Genomic DNA, 15,544 nt, shown 5'->3' on the forward strand with positions numbered 1-15,544 from the left:
TGTTGTTACTGATCACTTGTGTGAAGTTTCATTAAATTGTGTCAAGGGGATGAGGCGAGATGGTGCGCACAAGATTGTGTCTATGTATATAGTATAGTAACAAAAAACAAAGTCCCATAACTCTGCAATTTTTTTTTCTAAAAGAACCTAACATGCCCCATGCACAACTACTGTTGGTACTGATCACTTGTGTGAAGTTTCATTAAATTGTGTCAAAGGGGTGAGGAGAGATGGTGTGCACAAGATTGTGTCTATGTATATAGTATAGTAACAAAAAAACAAAGTCCCATAACTCTGCAAATTTTTTTTCTAAAAGAACCTAACATGCCCCATGCACAACTACTGTTGGTACTGATCACTTGTGTGAAGTTTCATTAAATTCTGTCAAGGGGATAAGGAGAGATGGTGCGCACAAGATTGCGTCTACGGACAGACGGACAGACAGACAGACGGACAGACAGACAGACAGACAACCTGAAACCAGTATACCCCCCCTTACAACTTTGTTGTCGGGGGGTACAATAATTAAATTAGTGGAGTTTTTACCATATAACTGGCCTTTCAAGTTGAGCAACCAGGTATAAATCAATACACAGTGACGAGCTATACATACATTACACAGATATCAAATAAACCGTGTCATCGTCATGTGATCTTATACATGAAAGTTTATTTACTTGGGTTAATAACTGTGACAAAATGTCGGTTGACCTATAAAATGACTGTCGCGGATTTTGTAATTATAATCGGCGATTTAAAGTTGGAATGAATGTATATGAGTCAGTTTGATTATATAAAGAAAACTATAATTATATAGGTTCATCAAAAGACACTGGATATAAAAATGGAATTGGAATCATTAAGTAGGATATTTATTTTGGCAATAACAGTGTTCATTTCAATCTCCTCAGCACAATTTAATGGACATACTACAAACCTGCATGCAATTGCAGCTCCTTTACACACACTAACAAGTATTACGAATGAAACTTTGGTGTTTGAAAAATTGTTGAAAGGTCATTCAAGCAGTGAAAAAAGATTTAAATCTGTCATAGACGTTTTGGGACAGATTGAAAGTCATTTGGCCTTGTCAGATTATTGTAAAGCTGACACAGACCTTTTGAGTAATTACAGCAGTGGTACGTTCGTCAAATACGCCGATGCTGCGTCCAAAATACCTTCCGGTATTCTGCAAGGAAAGTGGAACTGGGTAGGAGATTACCAGGGGTGTCACTCAATTGAATCGGTGACAAATCCCAAAACAGGAAATTCTTTCAAAGGAAAGTATTCATCCGCTGTTTTACTTCTAAACAACAAGCCTATATTTGGTACAAACACGGTTATTTATGGAGTTTGTCTGCCTGATTCTTGCAGTGACAATGATGTGAAATCACTTCTGAATGAACTAATAATCATAATTAAAACTGAAGCAGCAATGATTTACCCTGATATTGCTAAAGAGAATCTATATGTTTATGAAGTGTTTTCTGAAAGACAGGAAAAACTCGATTCAGGTGCGACTGCTGTGATAGTAATAATTGGGTTGATAGGTGCCATAGTGTTGATTTCGACCGTTGTGGACTATGGGTTTTCATCCAGCGATAAAGCCGTTGATAAGAATATACACCCAAGATATGACGTCGCTTTTGAAGATTCATCCGACCGCACAGAACTACTTTCGAATGTCAGTATACAAGAAAATAGGTTCAGTGGATTAAAGCGCAAGTTATTAGATATATGTCGTGTATTTTCTATTACAAGTAATGGGAAGAAGCTGTTCGGTACTGAAACAGCCATAGGTCCCCTGGCGTGCCTGAATGGTATCAGAGTTCTCAGTATGTGGTGGGTGATATTGGGACATACCTATTTTTTTAGTGTATTCACTATTGATAACGCGGTAGAGTTATCAAAGGTAGTGCAGAGGTTTACTTTTCAGCCAATCATAAATGGAACGTTTTCAGTTGATAGTTTCTTTTTCCTCAGTGGCTTACTAGTGGCTTACTTAGCGTTTAAACAAATAAGGGAGAAAGGAAAATTTAACTGGCCGTATTATTTCTTGCATAGGTATTGGCGGTTGACACCACTTTATGCTTTTGTTATTCTCTATAACACTTTCATATCTCCGCATACAATCTTTGGACCAAACAGCTACATTGTTGGACAGCCTTCGTATAAAGCTGGTGTCGATGTTTGCAAAAAATACTGGTGGACCAACCTTCTGTACATAAATAATATGTATCCAAATTATGGAAACATTCAAACGACATGTTTAGGATGGAGCTGGTACTTGGCGAATGACATGCAGTTTTTCATGGTTCTTGGTCCAATAGTTATACTTACCCTTGGCCTCAAAGGGAAGCTTAAATATATTGGGGTCGCTCTCACTGCTTCACTAATACTGGCCGGGATAATAGTAAGGGGAATTCTTGTTTGGTACTATGGAATATATTCGTTAATTGGACCGTCAACCAAGCACCTTGACAATCCTTGGGCAAAGAATAATCCAATCTATGACAAACCGTTTGCTCGGTGGTCAGTATATTTAGTTGGTATGCTTACAGGTTACGTTCTGGCCTCTACCAACAATCGGATAAAACTGAATAGAATCAAAGCAGCGATCGGATGGTGCATTGCTATTGGGACAGGGCTGGCTGTAATTTATGGCATGTATTACTACAACCACAACCCCGGCACACATATGACCCTGGTTCAGAGTGCATTTTACGTTGCCCTTAGCAGAACTGCTTGGGGAATGTGCCTATGTTGGGTTGTGATTGCTTGTGTATCAGGTAACGGAGGCCCTGTAAATGATATTCTGTCCTGGAAAATTTGGGCCCCGCTTGGTCGGCTGACTTACGCAGCATATCTTGTTCATCCTATAGTAATGATGACATACAACTTCAATGGGCTCCAGCCATTACATTTCTCAGATCTTACAATGGTTTATCTGTTTATTGCGAATCTCGTCATGTCTTACTTGGTTGCGTTTATTGTGTCAATGATGGTTGAAGCCCCTATGATACAGTTAGAAAAGTTATTACTGGCACCACTTGGTGCTTTTGGAACAAAGTTTGTGATTGGTCCGTTATCTTTTGTTTGTGGGAAAGTGATGTCAAAGATACAAAGGTCGTGATTGGTTTTATTTCCCACGGTTCATCATTTTTAAGTTTGTTTGCACCTTGAGCATTCTTCTGTATCTCGTGAAAGTTGCAGGTTGCAATTTTTAAGCAGATTACCTGTTTTTCAATCACATATCAAGTGCTTTTCCCACGTTTTATGTGTTTTTATTAAAACATGGTTTTAGACAGATAAAATGCCCGTAATTCTGTTTATATTCCTGCTCTGATTTTATTATTATTTGATCATAAGGCGTAAAAAAATGTTTGTTTCCGGTATCCCGACCTACCCTAAATTTTTGGCCAAACCCTAAATGTTTTTATGGCCTTGGAGAATATTTTTTCAAATTTTTAACAAAAAGTTGCAAAAACTGCATTTTTATGCTTTAAACATGGTCATTGATGTTAGAAATCAACTTACTGATGCTCTAAAGGCATCACCCTCTTATTTATATTCATTTTTGACAAAAAAATAATTTCAGAAAAGTCTCAATAAAAAAATCAAAAAAAAAAATTCCGACTTACCTACCCTAATTTTTTTAGCATGTTACCGGAAACAAAGACTTTTTTTAGACCTAATCAATATTGATCTGTTCCGATATTGTTTTATTGTATCAATTTATTTCGAATCTCAATGTATTTTACTTGATAGCATTAACTGCTTCGGCTCCATTTTTTTAGGACAGACTTTCAAAACTTTTGGCGTGTCACATATAAACGCCCCCAGATTTGTCAGCTGCTTTTATTTATAAAAAAAAAAAACCCCAACTTTTTCATTTGTTAGAAATTTACAAGTAGATCTGTGAAAGATAAAGATATGTGCTGTCAGTTGACTAAAATTTGATTGAAATAACATATAGAAGGAATTTAGCTTAACTTTATATCATATCCAAACCAGCTGAAAGTATACTGAAGTTTTATTATTATATACAATGTAACTACGCATGGATTGTACGTTAAAGTGGATATCAGGTATTTTAAATGTTATGCTTTACAAAGTTATCCATACCTTCACTGAAGGCGTGTAGAATATGATGTAATTTTAAGTTGAACATATTATCTGGTAATTCAATACGGAGATTTATAGAAATTGTGTCTTTTTGTGTTAAGTGGAAACGTCTTATTTTGAATTATGACTACACACCTTAAATGTATTTTGAAACTTGAGTTTTTGTACATATTTTTAATCAAATAACAGCTATGTATACAGGACTTTTTGATATAACTGTGTTATTGATAAACATGACAAGTTAGCATTTTCGGTTTGTGTCTGTTTTATCCTCAGTACATTTTCGCTAGTTTTTATGAACACTAACTATTTTTGTAATGTTTGTACTGTGTGATCAAAATCACTATGTTTCTGCCAGAACGTTTGATGTAGTTGGCCACTACACCGGCATTTTCATTTATACTAAAGAAAAATTGTCATAAAGTTCCTTTCTTTCTTTTTTTGAATTGTTTCTGTTATTTTATGACATAGCGAAGAAAGCCAGTCTACTCTAGTGACTTTTTCAAAGAAATAATTTTAATACAATGTATTATGGTATTGGACATCAGATATTCACCGGCTACAGTTTCCATTTCAAGTAGCAAAAGGGCTAGTCTGATGTAAAGTACCATTGGCGAGTATTTTGCGTTTATCCGTTTATCATCAACTGTATAAACTTGTTCTTAAAATCGTCTCAATATATAGATCACAATTATAAAACATGCTTTAAATGGTCACCAATTAATGCATCATAATTGGTCTTAAGAGACTACCTGTTAACGAAGCTTTTTTAAAATATCATTTAAAGCAGCATGACAGTATTAGGTATTGCGTATTATTGTAGTCAGATAATATATGGCATCGAATATATATACTCATCGATTTTGTATTTGCTATTTTGTATTACATGCGGCAGCAAATTACAGTTACAGCCAAACTTGCACTATAATCTCAAATCCGAAAACTGTCACTACAATAAAGGTTGCCATTTCCATTTCCTAAGATCTTTTCAGAAACTGGGAAATTCCACCTGATTTGAGAGGCCACCTGGTAACAAAGACATTTTTTCATTTACCAAGAATGGTCTTTAAATACAGGTTTGGCTGTATAATTTGTATTGCTCCATGACACTGTATTCATCAGTGACACTTGATATGAGTCGCTAGTACTATTGTTGTTATCATACATGTGACTGAGAAATTAATACATGTTCTCCGATATCAAAGAAAGTAAAAGCTTGGACTTTGAATTAGATACATTTTTAGGCATAGCCTTATATATGTCTTACTGTGTCAAAAAATGAAAACACCCCGGTGTATGTAATAAAATATAATGGGTGTATGGCAGGATTAACCTGTCTTCTATGATAGCCTGGACTCAGGCCCATCTTGATTTGCAGTGCATCGTCGTATGTTAGACTTTCAAGTATACAAATGAAATATTTCAGGTTTACAGATAAAGATACTACCAAATAGATTTGAGCCGCGCCATGTGAAAACCAACATAATGGCTTTGCGACCAGCATGGATCCAGACCAGCCTGCGCATCCGCGCAGTCTGGTCAGGATCTGTGCTGTTCGCTTTCAAAGCCTATCGCAATTAGAGAAACCGTTAGCGAACAGCATGGATCCTGACCAGACTGAGCGGATTCGCAGGCTGGTCTGGATCCATGCTGGTCGCAAAGCCATTATGTTGGTTTACTCATGGTGCGGCTCATTTGTATTTTACCATTACATAATATTTAGACCAGGTAAAAATATGTGATAAATTTAAGTTCCAATTCTGATTTGAAAAAAAAGTAAAGAAGTGCTGACAATTTATAGATGTTCAGTTAATATCAGAATTACTAAATCAATTTTGTGTATTTCAACTGTTTGTCCGTAAAGAAACCTGTCTTTTACTTTCATAATGCATAATAAATGTTATTTTCTTCTCATTGGTTGCTTATGTCTTAGTTCAGCTTTTCCACATACTCCTTGCAACAGGATTCGACGATTTATAAAGTCGTTCAGTTGCTTCATGCTATTTAGAAGAGGTTGATACAAGTACGCGTACGTGTAGCTAGCAGTTCAAACAATTTTCCGCATGGCGTATGTGTACATCTTGAACACTCGCTCTAGTGCTATTTTCCCGCCATAAATGCTGCATATTGAATAACAGTATATGACTTGATTTCTGACCGTATATATTTCGAACTCTGCCTCCCAAACGGTCAACGAAAGAGCTCGCCTACTAACAAACCTCTGTACAAAGCTCATATATACCCAGAGCCGCTTGCTCAGTAGGGACATAATACAATTCATGAGGCCTCGAGGTCGATGAAATGAAATCATTAAAATATGGTTATTTCTTGATCATGTAGATACCCATTATAAGAGATGATAAACAAAATAAGTTTACTTTAAAATTCTTTTATCGTTTCGTTTTACTATGCACTACACAATTTCGTCTTTCTGTAATTGGTTAATCATGCATTACAATTTCCACCGCATTTGGGCGAAAATTCACAATGTTCGACAACTTCGTCTCATGTAATAAACATGTGTAAACGCTCTCTTGTAGCCTGGGAATCCAGTCTGACAATTTCTAACTTTTTTCTACCTGCAAGTTGATAATATCAGAAACTTAACACTAATTAGCGCAATTAAGTGGGATCTTTAATGCATAGATATTAGGTACAAAGCACGAAATATTATCAACGGCTTCCCAGGCTAGCTCTCTTGTCAAATTTTGACAATTCATTCAGGATGAGATTATAGTCAATGTGACAGCCAAAACGATTTCGAAGAACGTAAATCAAGCTTCTGAAAATAATGATAATTACATGTATCTGCTTGTTTACATCCCCTAAATCTCAGCATTTATATTTTTTACCAAGTATGAGAGGAAAGTAATTACAAAAAAACAACAAAAAAAACAAAAACTACTCCTCCATAATCGTATTTTCCCATGCACGGAACATTCATATTTCAGTTCTCCACGCGGGTCCCGTTTGTTACACAGTCCAGCGAAATATATTTCACCAAGTGAACGCCGGATGTAACCTAATATAATTTGATCAATCTGACTTGTGCAACCAGTGAAAAATATCTTAGATATCCGACTTCGAAATTTTATCAGAACTTGTCACAAACTTTGACATACATGACTTGTGACGCTGATGTTGTTTTCCTAGAAGTTTACCGTTTACCGTTAGGAACACCATTCCATGACAACCTGAAGATGTCTAGTTATTATACAGTCGAAACTCAGTACCAGAACTCTGTTAACTCGAACTCCCAATAAGTCGAACCCAAAACCGTCCAGCAGCCTTATTTCTAGTCTTCAAATATGCTTTTCAGTTCGTGTTTACAATTTAAAGAACACACTATAAGACTTTTGTTTTTCGTCAACTTGAATTCAAACTGATCGTTTTCCTGTTGATCTGTATTGAATAATTCAGGACTGTGTCTGTGGTTCATAAAGTACAGGCGCAGGCACCATCCTTAAGTCTTCCATTAATGCCTGTATAGTATTGCTACTTTAACTCTTTTTCCCCTTCTCACCTGCTGCAAAGTCTTCCTGATACACTGCTATCTGATCAGGTAAATTTGCATCCTATAAAGAAAAAAAGATGTTTTGCTTATTTTCGGTCAAACTAGAGAGCACGATATATTGGTCACCTGAAAAAAGGGTCCAGAAAAATGGCGTTAAGATCAGATCAATGGAGACTGTTCACAAACAGTATCAGATCTGCCTACATTGTAGAATTTATGTTCAAGATATGCTTAATTAAAAAATTCAGCCAGTAAAAAAGGTAAGTGTTGTGCTGGATTTTTCATTTAACTGATATTGAAAAAAGACCTCAATCAAATATTCGTAATGTGAGTTGGAAAAACAGATTTTAATGACACTTTTAAGTATAAAAAATCATACTTGTAGACTTTAATAAAACTTCTCATTGTTGCAAATTTGCACATTTTCTATGCTACGGTCAAATAAAATGTACAGGTCCGGTTGTTTGTATGTAAAATATTTGCAAAAGATGTCAGAACATTACGTGTGTTGAAATCCCAACCTCTACACTATTATGAACCTACCTTGTACATTCGATTTTTCATTTCATCAAGCACGGGGTTTCCAGGTCACGTGACATCTAAAACTATTGGACCTCTGTGAAAGTATATGCATGGTGCGAATTCATTTCCTTCTTGTAGAGGAATGACCGATTTAATTTTCCCATCAACTACAGTCGCTACAGTAAGATTACTTTCTTTACTTGTGAACATGATTATAAACACTTTGTTACCTAAAAGACAAAAGGAAAATTATTTTTATAAAAGTGATTGCCTGCCTGTTCGATTTTCGCGTTTCATGAAACAAGAAAACGCAATGGTCCTAGCAAGAATGTACGATAAAACCCCACCTTGATTGATATGAACCCCTCGTCTCTGATTGCAGTATGTTGTAATTCAGACAAAACTATTACTCCATGTTATTGAGGTTTAGCAATTATGATGTTTTACAAAACAAAAAAAAGCGGATAAAGTAAGATAATAATGTCATTGTTGCATTATTATTTCATGTTATTCTGCAGGTATTTTTTTAATGTTGAAAAATCTGTCCGCTTCATCAAAATCAAATGAAATACCGATAAAGAACTGAGTAATGAAGTTTTTATAATATATATAATTAAAGAGCTTTAGAAAGTGGCAGTTCTGTTGTATCAAACTAAGGAAGAATTTATCAAAAGCTTCTCCCTTTGTTTGTTTCCAACAAGTCAGAAACAAAAGACAGTGAATATTTTAAGCTACCTATTTCCGCAAGGTCCGTTTTTCTGGAAAAGCATAGTGACTGTGGTGTATCACGTGACATTTCCGTATCACTTACTTTGTAGGAAGGAGAGACATGAATCTCACCTTCTTCTCCTGAAAGTGACAATTGCATTAATTAAGACATAGACCTTTATAGTAACACCGTATCAGTTTACACATAAACCAGCTAGTAACTTTTAATGTTTAAACACCTTTAAATTATCAGATTAATTAATAAACAACAAATCAGTTCTTCTTTCTCATTCCCGCATTTTACCCTGTGCCGTGAAATCAAATCGCCATTCGCCCTACTTTCAAGACAGGAAAATGGTCCGATTATACGTGGCTATTTTTTTTGTCTGTTTCAAGGTTACATTATATTTTAAAATAAATCTGGCATGTTTGCAGTAATCACTTACCAAAATCTATAATCTCAAATGTGAAAAAATACTCGGATGCTCTATTTGAAATACAGTGAATATATGATTTTTTTCGAAAGTCTTTCACGGATATCCTTGCTGTTGAACCAAGTCTTTCATAATTATCGAAAGTAATTGTTTCGTCAAAAATGAAATCTCTATACACTGGAGCCCACTTTTTCAGCAGATGTCTAGCTTCTGGTGGAACTGTCGGGGACTCGCCCGGGTTTCTGACTCGAACTCTGTCGCCTGTAATGTAGTTACAATGTAAATTTACATTTTTTGGAGACGCTAAATATTCAAGTTTTAAACAATTGTCAACTTATATTCGGTAAATCACTATCGACGGCTTCATATCCAGCTAGTGTGACTGTTCTCCAATATACATTTTTTGTATGTATGAACATGTTATACACCCAATTACTTTAAAAATGATGTCGTTAAATGAAAGATTATATATCGAATCTCCATGAGTAAAATTAATGTTTTGTTCTCAGTTTTGATAAAAATAAAAGCGTTCTGAAATGTCCAACATTGCAAATTACCCTTTCTATTCTCAATATTCTCGGATTAATAAAAACAGCAGTTTGTCTTACATAAATGCAAACAGAAAGACCTGCACAACATACGGATTACATAGTTAAAAATAGCGCTTCTCTCCAAAAGAATTCTTGTATTAAAACTGAATAAAATCTATGAAATATAAACATGCTGTATGATAGTCGTATTTAAGGGGGATTAGCACTTTGTAAATTTTTTACAACCCTCATAATAATAAATTATGATTTTGATATCACATTAAAGTAGAAGCTAATCCCGGCATGAATGTCTTTTTTAGCTGTGACACAGACCTTGATTTGATATATTTGTTGGGTTATACCTCAGATTTCTTGCCTAGAAAAATACCCCATAAAATTTAAATAAGAGTTTGTCAATTCAAAGTTTAAAATGGATTATAAAATATATGCATGATTTTAGAAAATTATTTACCAATGCTAAACATAATTTATTTTCATGTAGCGTTTATTTTCTTCCTTCAAAATGTATAAGTAATGTATTTTGGTCTTACTTATTTCCGTAAAATAAACTTGTATTTATTTGATATATACTTCTTTTTTACATTTTTTCGCGAGTTGATTCGCTTCATCTGATCGAAACTTTCTACGATGACTTAAAGTGCTTTGAACTGGGCTAAAATTTACGATTCTTGGTGCGGAGAACGCTGTACTAAAGCACCAAAATTTTACCAAACTTTAATACACCTACTTTTCAAGAACTTCCGTCGCCGGCATGTTGGAACTTGACAATTCTGAACGCATGCCAAGTCACGTATAAGTTTGAGTATGTGTACAGTTATGAACATAATTCGACATTGCAGACATTCCAAGCTTTTTTCGAGGGGAACAGGATTTGACAGTAAAAATAACTAACCCAGCCTCCATAGTTTGTTTTAGTCCTCCACAGGTTTGACCAGGGAGTAAAGGTAAGCCCTCCGTCAATATGTCCGTTAGTCCGCAAAAACAAAAAAAAAAGCAAAACACGAGACTCAGTTTTCTTGCGACGGAAACAAGCTGGTAAATGCAACATTTTTGTGCGCAAGATTTTTTGAGCCTATGATACGTTTCGAAGTGAAAGAGGTCCGTAAGAGCATATTTTTGGAGATAAATATTGTTTTTAAAAAAAGAGTAATAGACCTGCAACTGCATACATAATGCATACATGTAGGGGAAATTGGAAAATTAGTGAGAATCTTGTTCGGACCAAATTTGTTTTGACAGTGTAAAATGACTATATTTACAATACTATTACTGTAACTGCTTTGAAATGTTTGATTTATTGCCAGTAAAAGTTATCAGACTATCAGACATCAAAATGGCGGGCACGAGTTTACAGTTAACAATAACAAAGGGCAAGGGTCTCTCAAAAACTTGATAGGATAAGGACAGAGTTACTTTTAGTCCAGTAAAACAGCAAAACTAGTCATGTATGCTTAACAAGTCAGTTATATTATGTTAAATTATAATCGTGCTGCATATAATTGCTAGATCAAGCGGGCATTGTCCTTAAATTGTAAAATAAAAATTCAAATTTTCTTTGAAAAAAAATCTCAAGGGTTGTGGGTAATAGCTAGATCGGTTCGAGTCTTTGTCCGGAACACAATTTTTAGGCCTTATCATTGTAAAAATCACGGTTATAATTTGATTTCATTGAAGGGTTAACAGAACAAGAGCTGTCACAGGAGACAGCGCGCTCGACTAATTCGATGCTGGATACTGAAACTGGGCACATCTGAGGAAACTGGAGCTGTCACTGGAGATATTGCACAATAGCTTGAGTCTGTGTCAAAAATATTAAGTAATAAGAGAGGTAAAGATAAAGTGTATCAAAATACTATATAAGTATAATTCTAAGCAAAAAGGGGACATAATTAATAAAATATTGGTGCAAGAGTTATGCACCTTGTGTCATATGATGTGGGTGATGATGTGGAACAACTACTTCAAGTTTCAATCAAATCCATTTTGTAATAACTGAGATAATAGTGAAAATGCATCAAAATTAACCTTAAATTCTAAGTAAAAAGGGGCATAATTCATGAAAAATTAGTGCCAGAGTTATGCACCTTGTGTCATATGATGTGAATGATAAGGTGGAACAACTATTTTAAGTTTGAATCAAATCCATTTAGTATTAACTGAGATAGAGTGAAAGTGTATCAAAACTTTAACCTGAAATTCTAAGTAAAAAAGGGGGGGGGGATTCATGATATATTGGTGCAAGAGTTATGGTCCTTGTGTCATATTATGTGAGTGATGATGTTGAACAACTATTTAAAGTTTGAATCAAATCCATTTACTGATAACTGAGATATAGTTAAAGTGCATCAAAACTTTAACCTGAAATTCTAAGTAAAAGGGGGGATAATTTATTAAATATTGGTACCAGAGTTATGGGCCTTGTGTCATATGATGTGGGAGATGATGTGGAACAACTACTTTCAGTTTGAATCAAATCCATTTAAGAATAACTGAGATAGAGTGAATGTGCATCAAAAAGGGGGGATAATTCATGAAATATTGGTGTGAGAGTTATGGCCCTTGTGTCATATGATGTTGGTGATGTTGAGGAATAACTATTTTAAGTTTAAAGCAAATCCATCAAGTAATTACAGAGATGAGGTGAAAAAAGAGAAAGTGTAAAAAAAACTTTAACCAAGATCGGGACGCGGAAAGACGCCGACGCCGACGCCGACGCCAGGATGAGTAGGATAGCTCTCCATATACTTCGTATAGTCGGGCTAAAATGCAAATTTGCAAGATTTACGCCGATCACTAGAATGTCCGGGCGCTGGTTCCACCACTTAAATCTAATTTTCAAATAATTAAGTGTATACATACTCGTCGCAAAAAGTCCGACCGTTGGGTAAAAGCCTCCTGGAGGGAGACGCCTGGGTTTCATGTAAATAACTCGGCCATTTTAGTAAAGTATACCAATACGAGCTGTGGGGCTGTCCGGTGGTCCATTTCAATAGAATCCATAAAGATTAATCCGCAGCCCATCCGGTCCCCTACCTCACAGATAAGGCCTCCCCCACCGCCGTCAGAGGATTCTGGAATATAAGTATTTACGCATTATTTCAAGAGTAAGAGAAGTTCTACAATTTTTAGCTCGTCTGATTTTAAAAAAAATGTACGAGGTATTGTCGTCACTTGATCGTCGGCGTCGTTATCGGCGTCGGCGTCGGATAACTTTTTTGTTTAGGTCCACCTTTGCTCAAAAACTATACTATGAGAGCTACAACTTTGAACCTTTGCACACTTGTTTATCATCATTAGGTGACTATCTATGCCAAGAACCATAACTCTGATATGCATTTTTTCAGAATTATGGCCCTTTTTGTACTTAGAAAATATGAGTTTCTTGGTTAAAATGTTTATGTCCACTCTTTCGCAAAAACTATAAAACTATAACTACAGCTTTGAAATGAAACTTTGCACACTTGTTTATCATCATTAGATGGCCCCTGAAAAATTTCAATCAAAGTAGGTTTATTGTAGGAATTGAATACTCTTCAAAAAAGAGGTACTGTATTACATAATTCTAATCATCCTAGTTCGAAGGCTATATCCCAAGTACCAGTCGAAAACCGTTTTCAGTCTTGGGGTTACAGTATTGACAACTCACTCAGTACAGATCATCCATCGTCATTCGAAGTTCTATTGCAATCTGTTCATCACATATCCAGTTATATTCATGTATCTGAACCAGTTTACAGTCCAAAATCACAGTAACTTAAACAGGAGCTGTCCGTAAAACAGCCAAGCTCGACTATTCGAAATATTGTCCCAGAAGTAGGAAAATATTACCCAAAAAGGTTAAATATCAAAAGAGTTTTAAGTTCAAAAGGGGACATAATTTGACCAAAATGCATATCAGAGTTATAGGACTTGCTGCCATCAACTAGTTTTGTAACCCCGAAGACACAAGTGAAGTTTCAATTCAATATCTGCATTAGTTTTAGAGATAGTAACTTGCACGTAAAACTTTAACCAGAATTTTCTAAGTCCAAAAGGGGGCATAATTTGCTCAAAATACATATCAGAGTTATGGAACTTGACCCAGTGATGTTGGTAATTGACCTAGAAAAAGAAAAAATAAGTATCAAATCCATATGCCTTTTAGTAATAGCTGTATGTCCAAAAGGGGACATAATTTGGCCAAAATAAAGACCAGAGTTATGGGACTTGGTATTATCAACTATAACCCCGAAGACACATGTGAAATTTTAATTCAATACCTGCATTAGTTTTGGAGATAGTAACTTGTATGTAAAACTTTAACCAGAATTTTCTAAGTCCAAAAGGGGGCATAATTTACCCAAAATACATGTCAGAGTTATGGGACTTGACCCAGTGAGGTTGATAATTGATCTAGAAAAAGAAAAAATAAGTTTCAAATCTATATGCCTTTTAGTAATAGCTGTATGTACTTGCACGCAAAACTTTAACCAGAATTTTCTAAGTCCAAAAGGGGGCATAATTTGGCCAAAATGAAGGTCAGAGTTATGGGACTTGATGTTATCAACTAGTTTTATAACCCAAAGACACATGTGAAGTTTCAATTCAATATCTGCATTAGTTTTGGAGATAGTAACTTGCATGTAAAACTTTAACCAGAATTTTCTAAGTCCAAAAGGGGGCATAATTTGCTCAAAATACATGTCAGAGTTAAGGAACTTGACCCAGTGAGGTTGGTAATTGATCTAGAAAAAGAAAAAATAAGTTTCAAATCTATATGCCTTTTAGTAATAGCTGCATGTACTTGCACGCAAAACTTGAACCAGAATTTTCTAAGTCCAAAGGGGGGCATAAGTTGACCAAAATGAAGGTCAGAGTTATGGGACTTGATGTTATCAACTAGTTTTATAACCCCGAAGACACATGTGAAGTTTCAATTCAATACCTGCATTAGTTTTGGAGATAGTACTTGCATGTAAAACTTTAACCAGAATTTTCTAAGTCCAAAAAGGGGCATAATTTACCCAAAATACATGTCAGAGTTATGGGACTTGACCCAGTGAGGTTGATAATTGATCTAGAAAAAGAAAAAATAAGTTTCAAATCTATATGCCTTTTAGTAATAGCTGCATGTACTTGCACGCAAAACTTGAACCAGAATTTTCTAAGTCCAAAGGGGGGCATAAGTTGACCAAAATGAAGGTCAGAGTTATGGGACTTGATGTTATCAACTAGTTTTATAACCCCGAAGACACATTTCAATATCTGCATTAGTTTTGGAGATAGTAACTTGCATGTAAAACCTTAACCAGAATTTTCCAAGCCCAAAAGGGGGCATAATTTGCTCAAAATACATGTCAGAGTTAAGGAACTTGACCCAGTGAGGTTGGTAATTGACCTAGAAAAAGAAAAAATAAGTTTCAAAGCTATATGCCTTTATATGATAGCTGTATGTACTTGCATGCAAAAAAATAACCAAGGTGTGACGCCGACGCCGACGCCAGGATGAGTAGAATAGCTAGACTATTCTTCGAATAGTCGAGCTAAAACGGTTCCCCTTAAACAATTAGGCCTACTTTTTTATAAGTTATTATCTTATGCAGACTATCGTAGATCCAACATTCTTCCATTATTGATAGGAGACATTTTCAGCCACTGTGATATAAACATTCGACCTACTATATAACCCCTAAAACATTAGGATTTACCAC

The 15,544-nt window shown here is 35.3% G+C and overlaps 2 protein-coding genes across 2 annotated transcripts; one reads left to right on the plus strand and one right to left on the minus strand.

Annotated features, from left to right (window-relative positions):
* The first annotated feature begins 638 nt into the window (after window positions 1-638).
* On the plus strand, window positions 639-6,039 carry LOC123524420 (nose resistant to fluoxetine protein 6-like). Its single transcript, XM_053539847.1, has one exon. It carries the CDS (start codon window positions 845-847, stop codon window positions 3,131-3,133), a length of 2,289 nt encoding a protein of 762 aa, XP_053395822.1. The 5' UTR covers window positions 639-844; the 3' UTR covers window positions 3,134-6,039.
* A 114-nt stretch (window positions 6,040-6,153) lies between these two features.
* On the minus strand, window positions 6,154-13,365 carry LOC123544975 (uncharacterized). Its single transcript, XM_045331162.2, has 5 exons — window positions 12,714-13,365; window positions 9,316-9,564; window positions 8,897-9,010; window positions 8,183-8,391; window positions 6,154-7,700 (listed from the first exon to the last, which is right to left on the minus strand). Exons 1-4 carry the CDS (start codon window positions 12,772-12,774, stop codon window positions 8,228-8,230), a joined length of 588 nt encoding a protein of 195 aa, XP_045187097.2. The 5' UTR covers window positions 12,775-13,365; the 3' UTR covers window positions 6,154-7,700; window positions 8,183-8,227.
* Between the last annotated feature and the right edge of the window lie 2,179 nt (window positions 13,366-15,544).

The sequence above is a fragment of the Mercenaria mercenaria genome, chromosome 1 (assembly GCF_021730395.1).
Source record: "Mercenaria mercenaria strain notata chromosome 1, MADL_Memer_1, whole genome shotgun sequence".
Classification (NCBI taxonomy): Eukaryota; Metazoa; Mollusca; class Bivalvia; order Venerida; family Veneridae; genus Mercenaria; species Mercenaria mercenaria.

Coding starts and splice junctions, on each gene's coding strand:
- LOC123524420 (XM_053539847.1), top strand. CDS start 845: ATGGAATTGGAATCATTAAGTAGGATATTTATTTTGGCAATAACAGTG.
- LOC123544975 (XM_045331162.2), bottom strand. CDS start 12,774: ATGAAACCCAGGCGTCTCCCTCCAGGAGGCTTTTACCCAACGGTCGGA. Junction 9,011..9,315: donor ATTTGAGATTATAGATTTTG/GTAAGTGATTAC, acceptor TGTCACTTTCAG/GAGAAGAAGGTGAGATTCAT. Junction 8,392..8,896: donor AACGGACCTTGCGGAAATAG/GTAGCTTAAAAT, acceptor TTTGTCTTTTAG/GTAACAAAGTGTTTATAATC.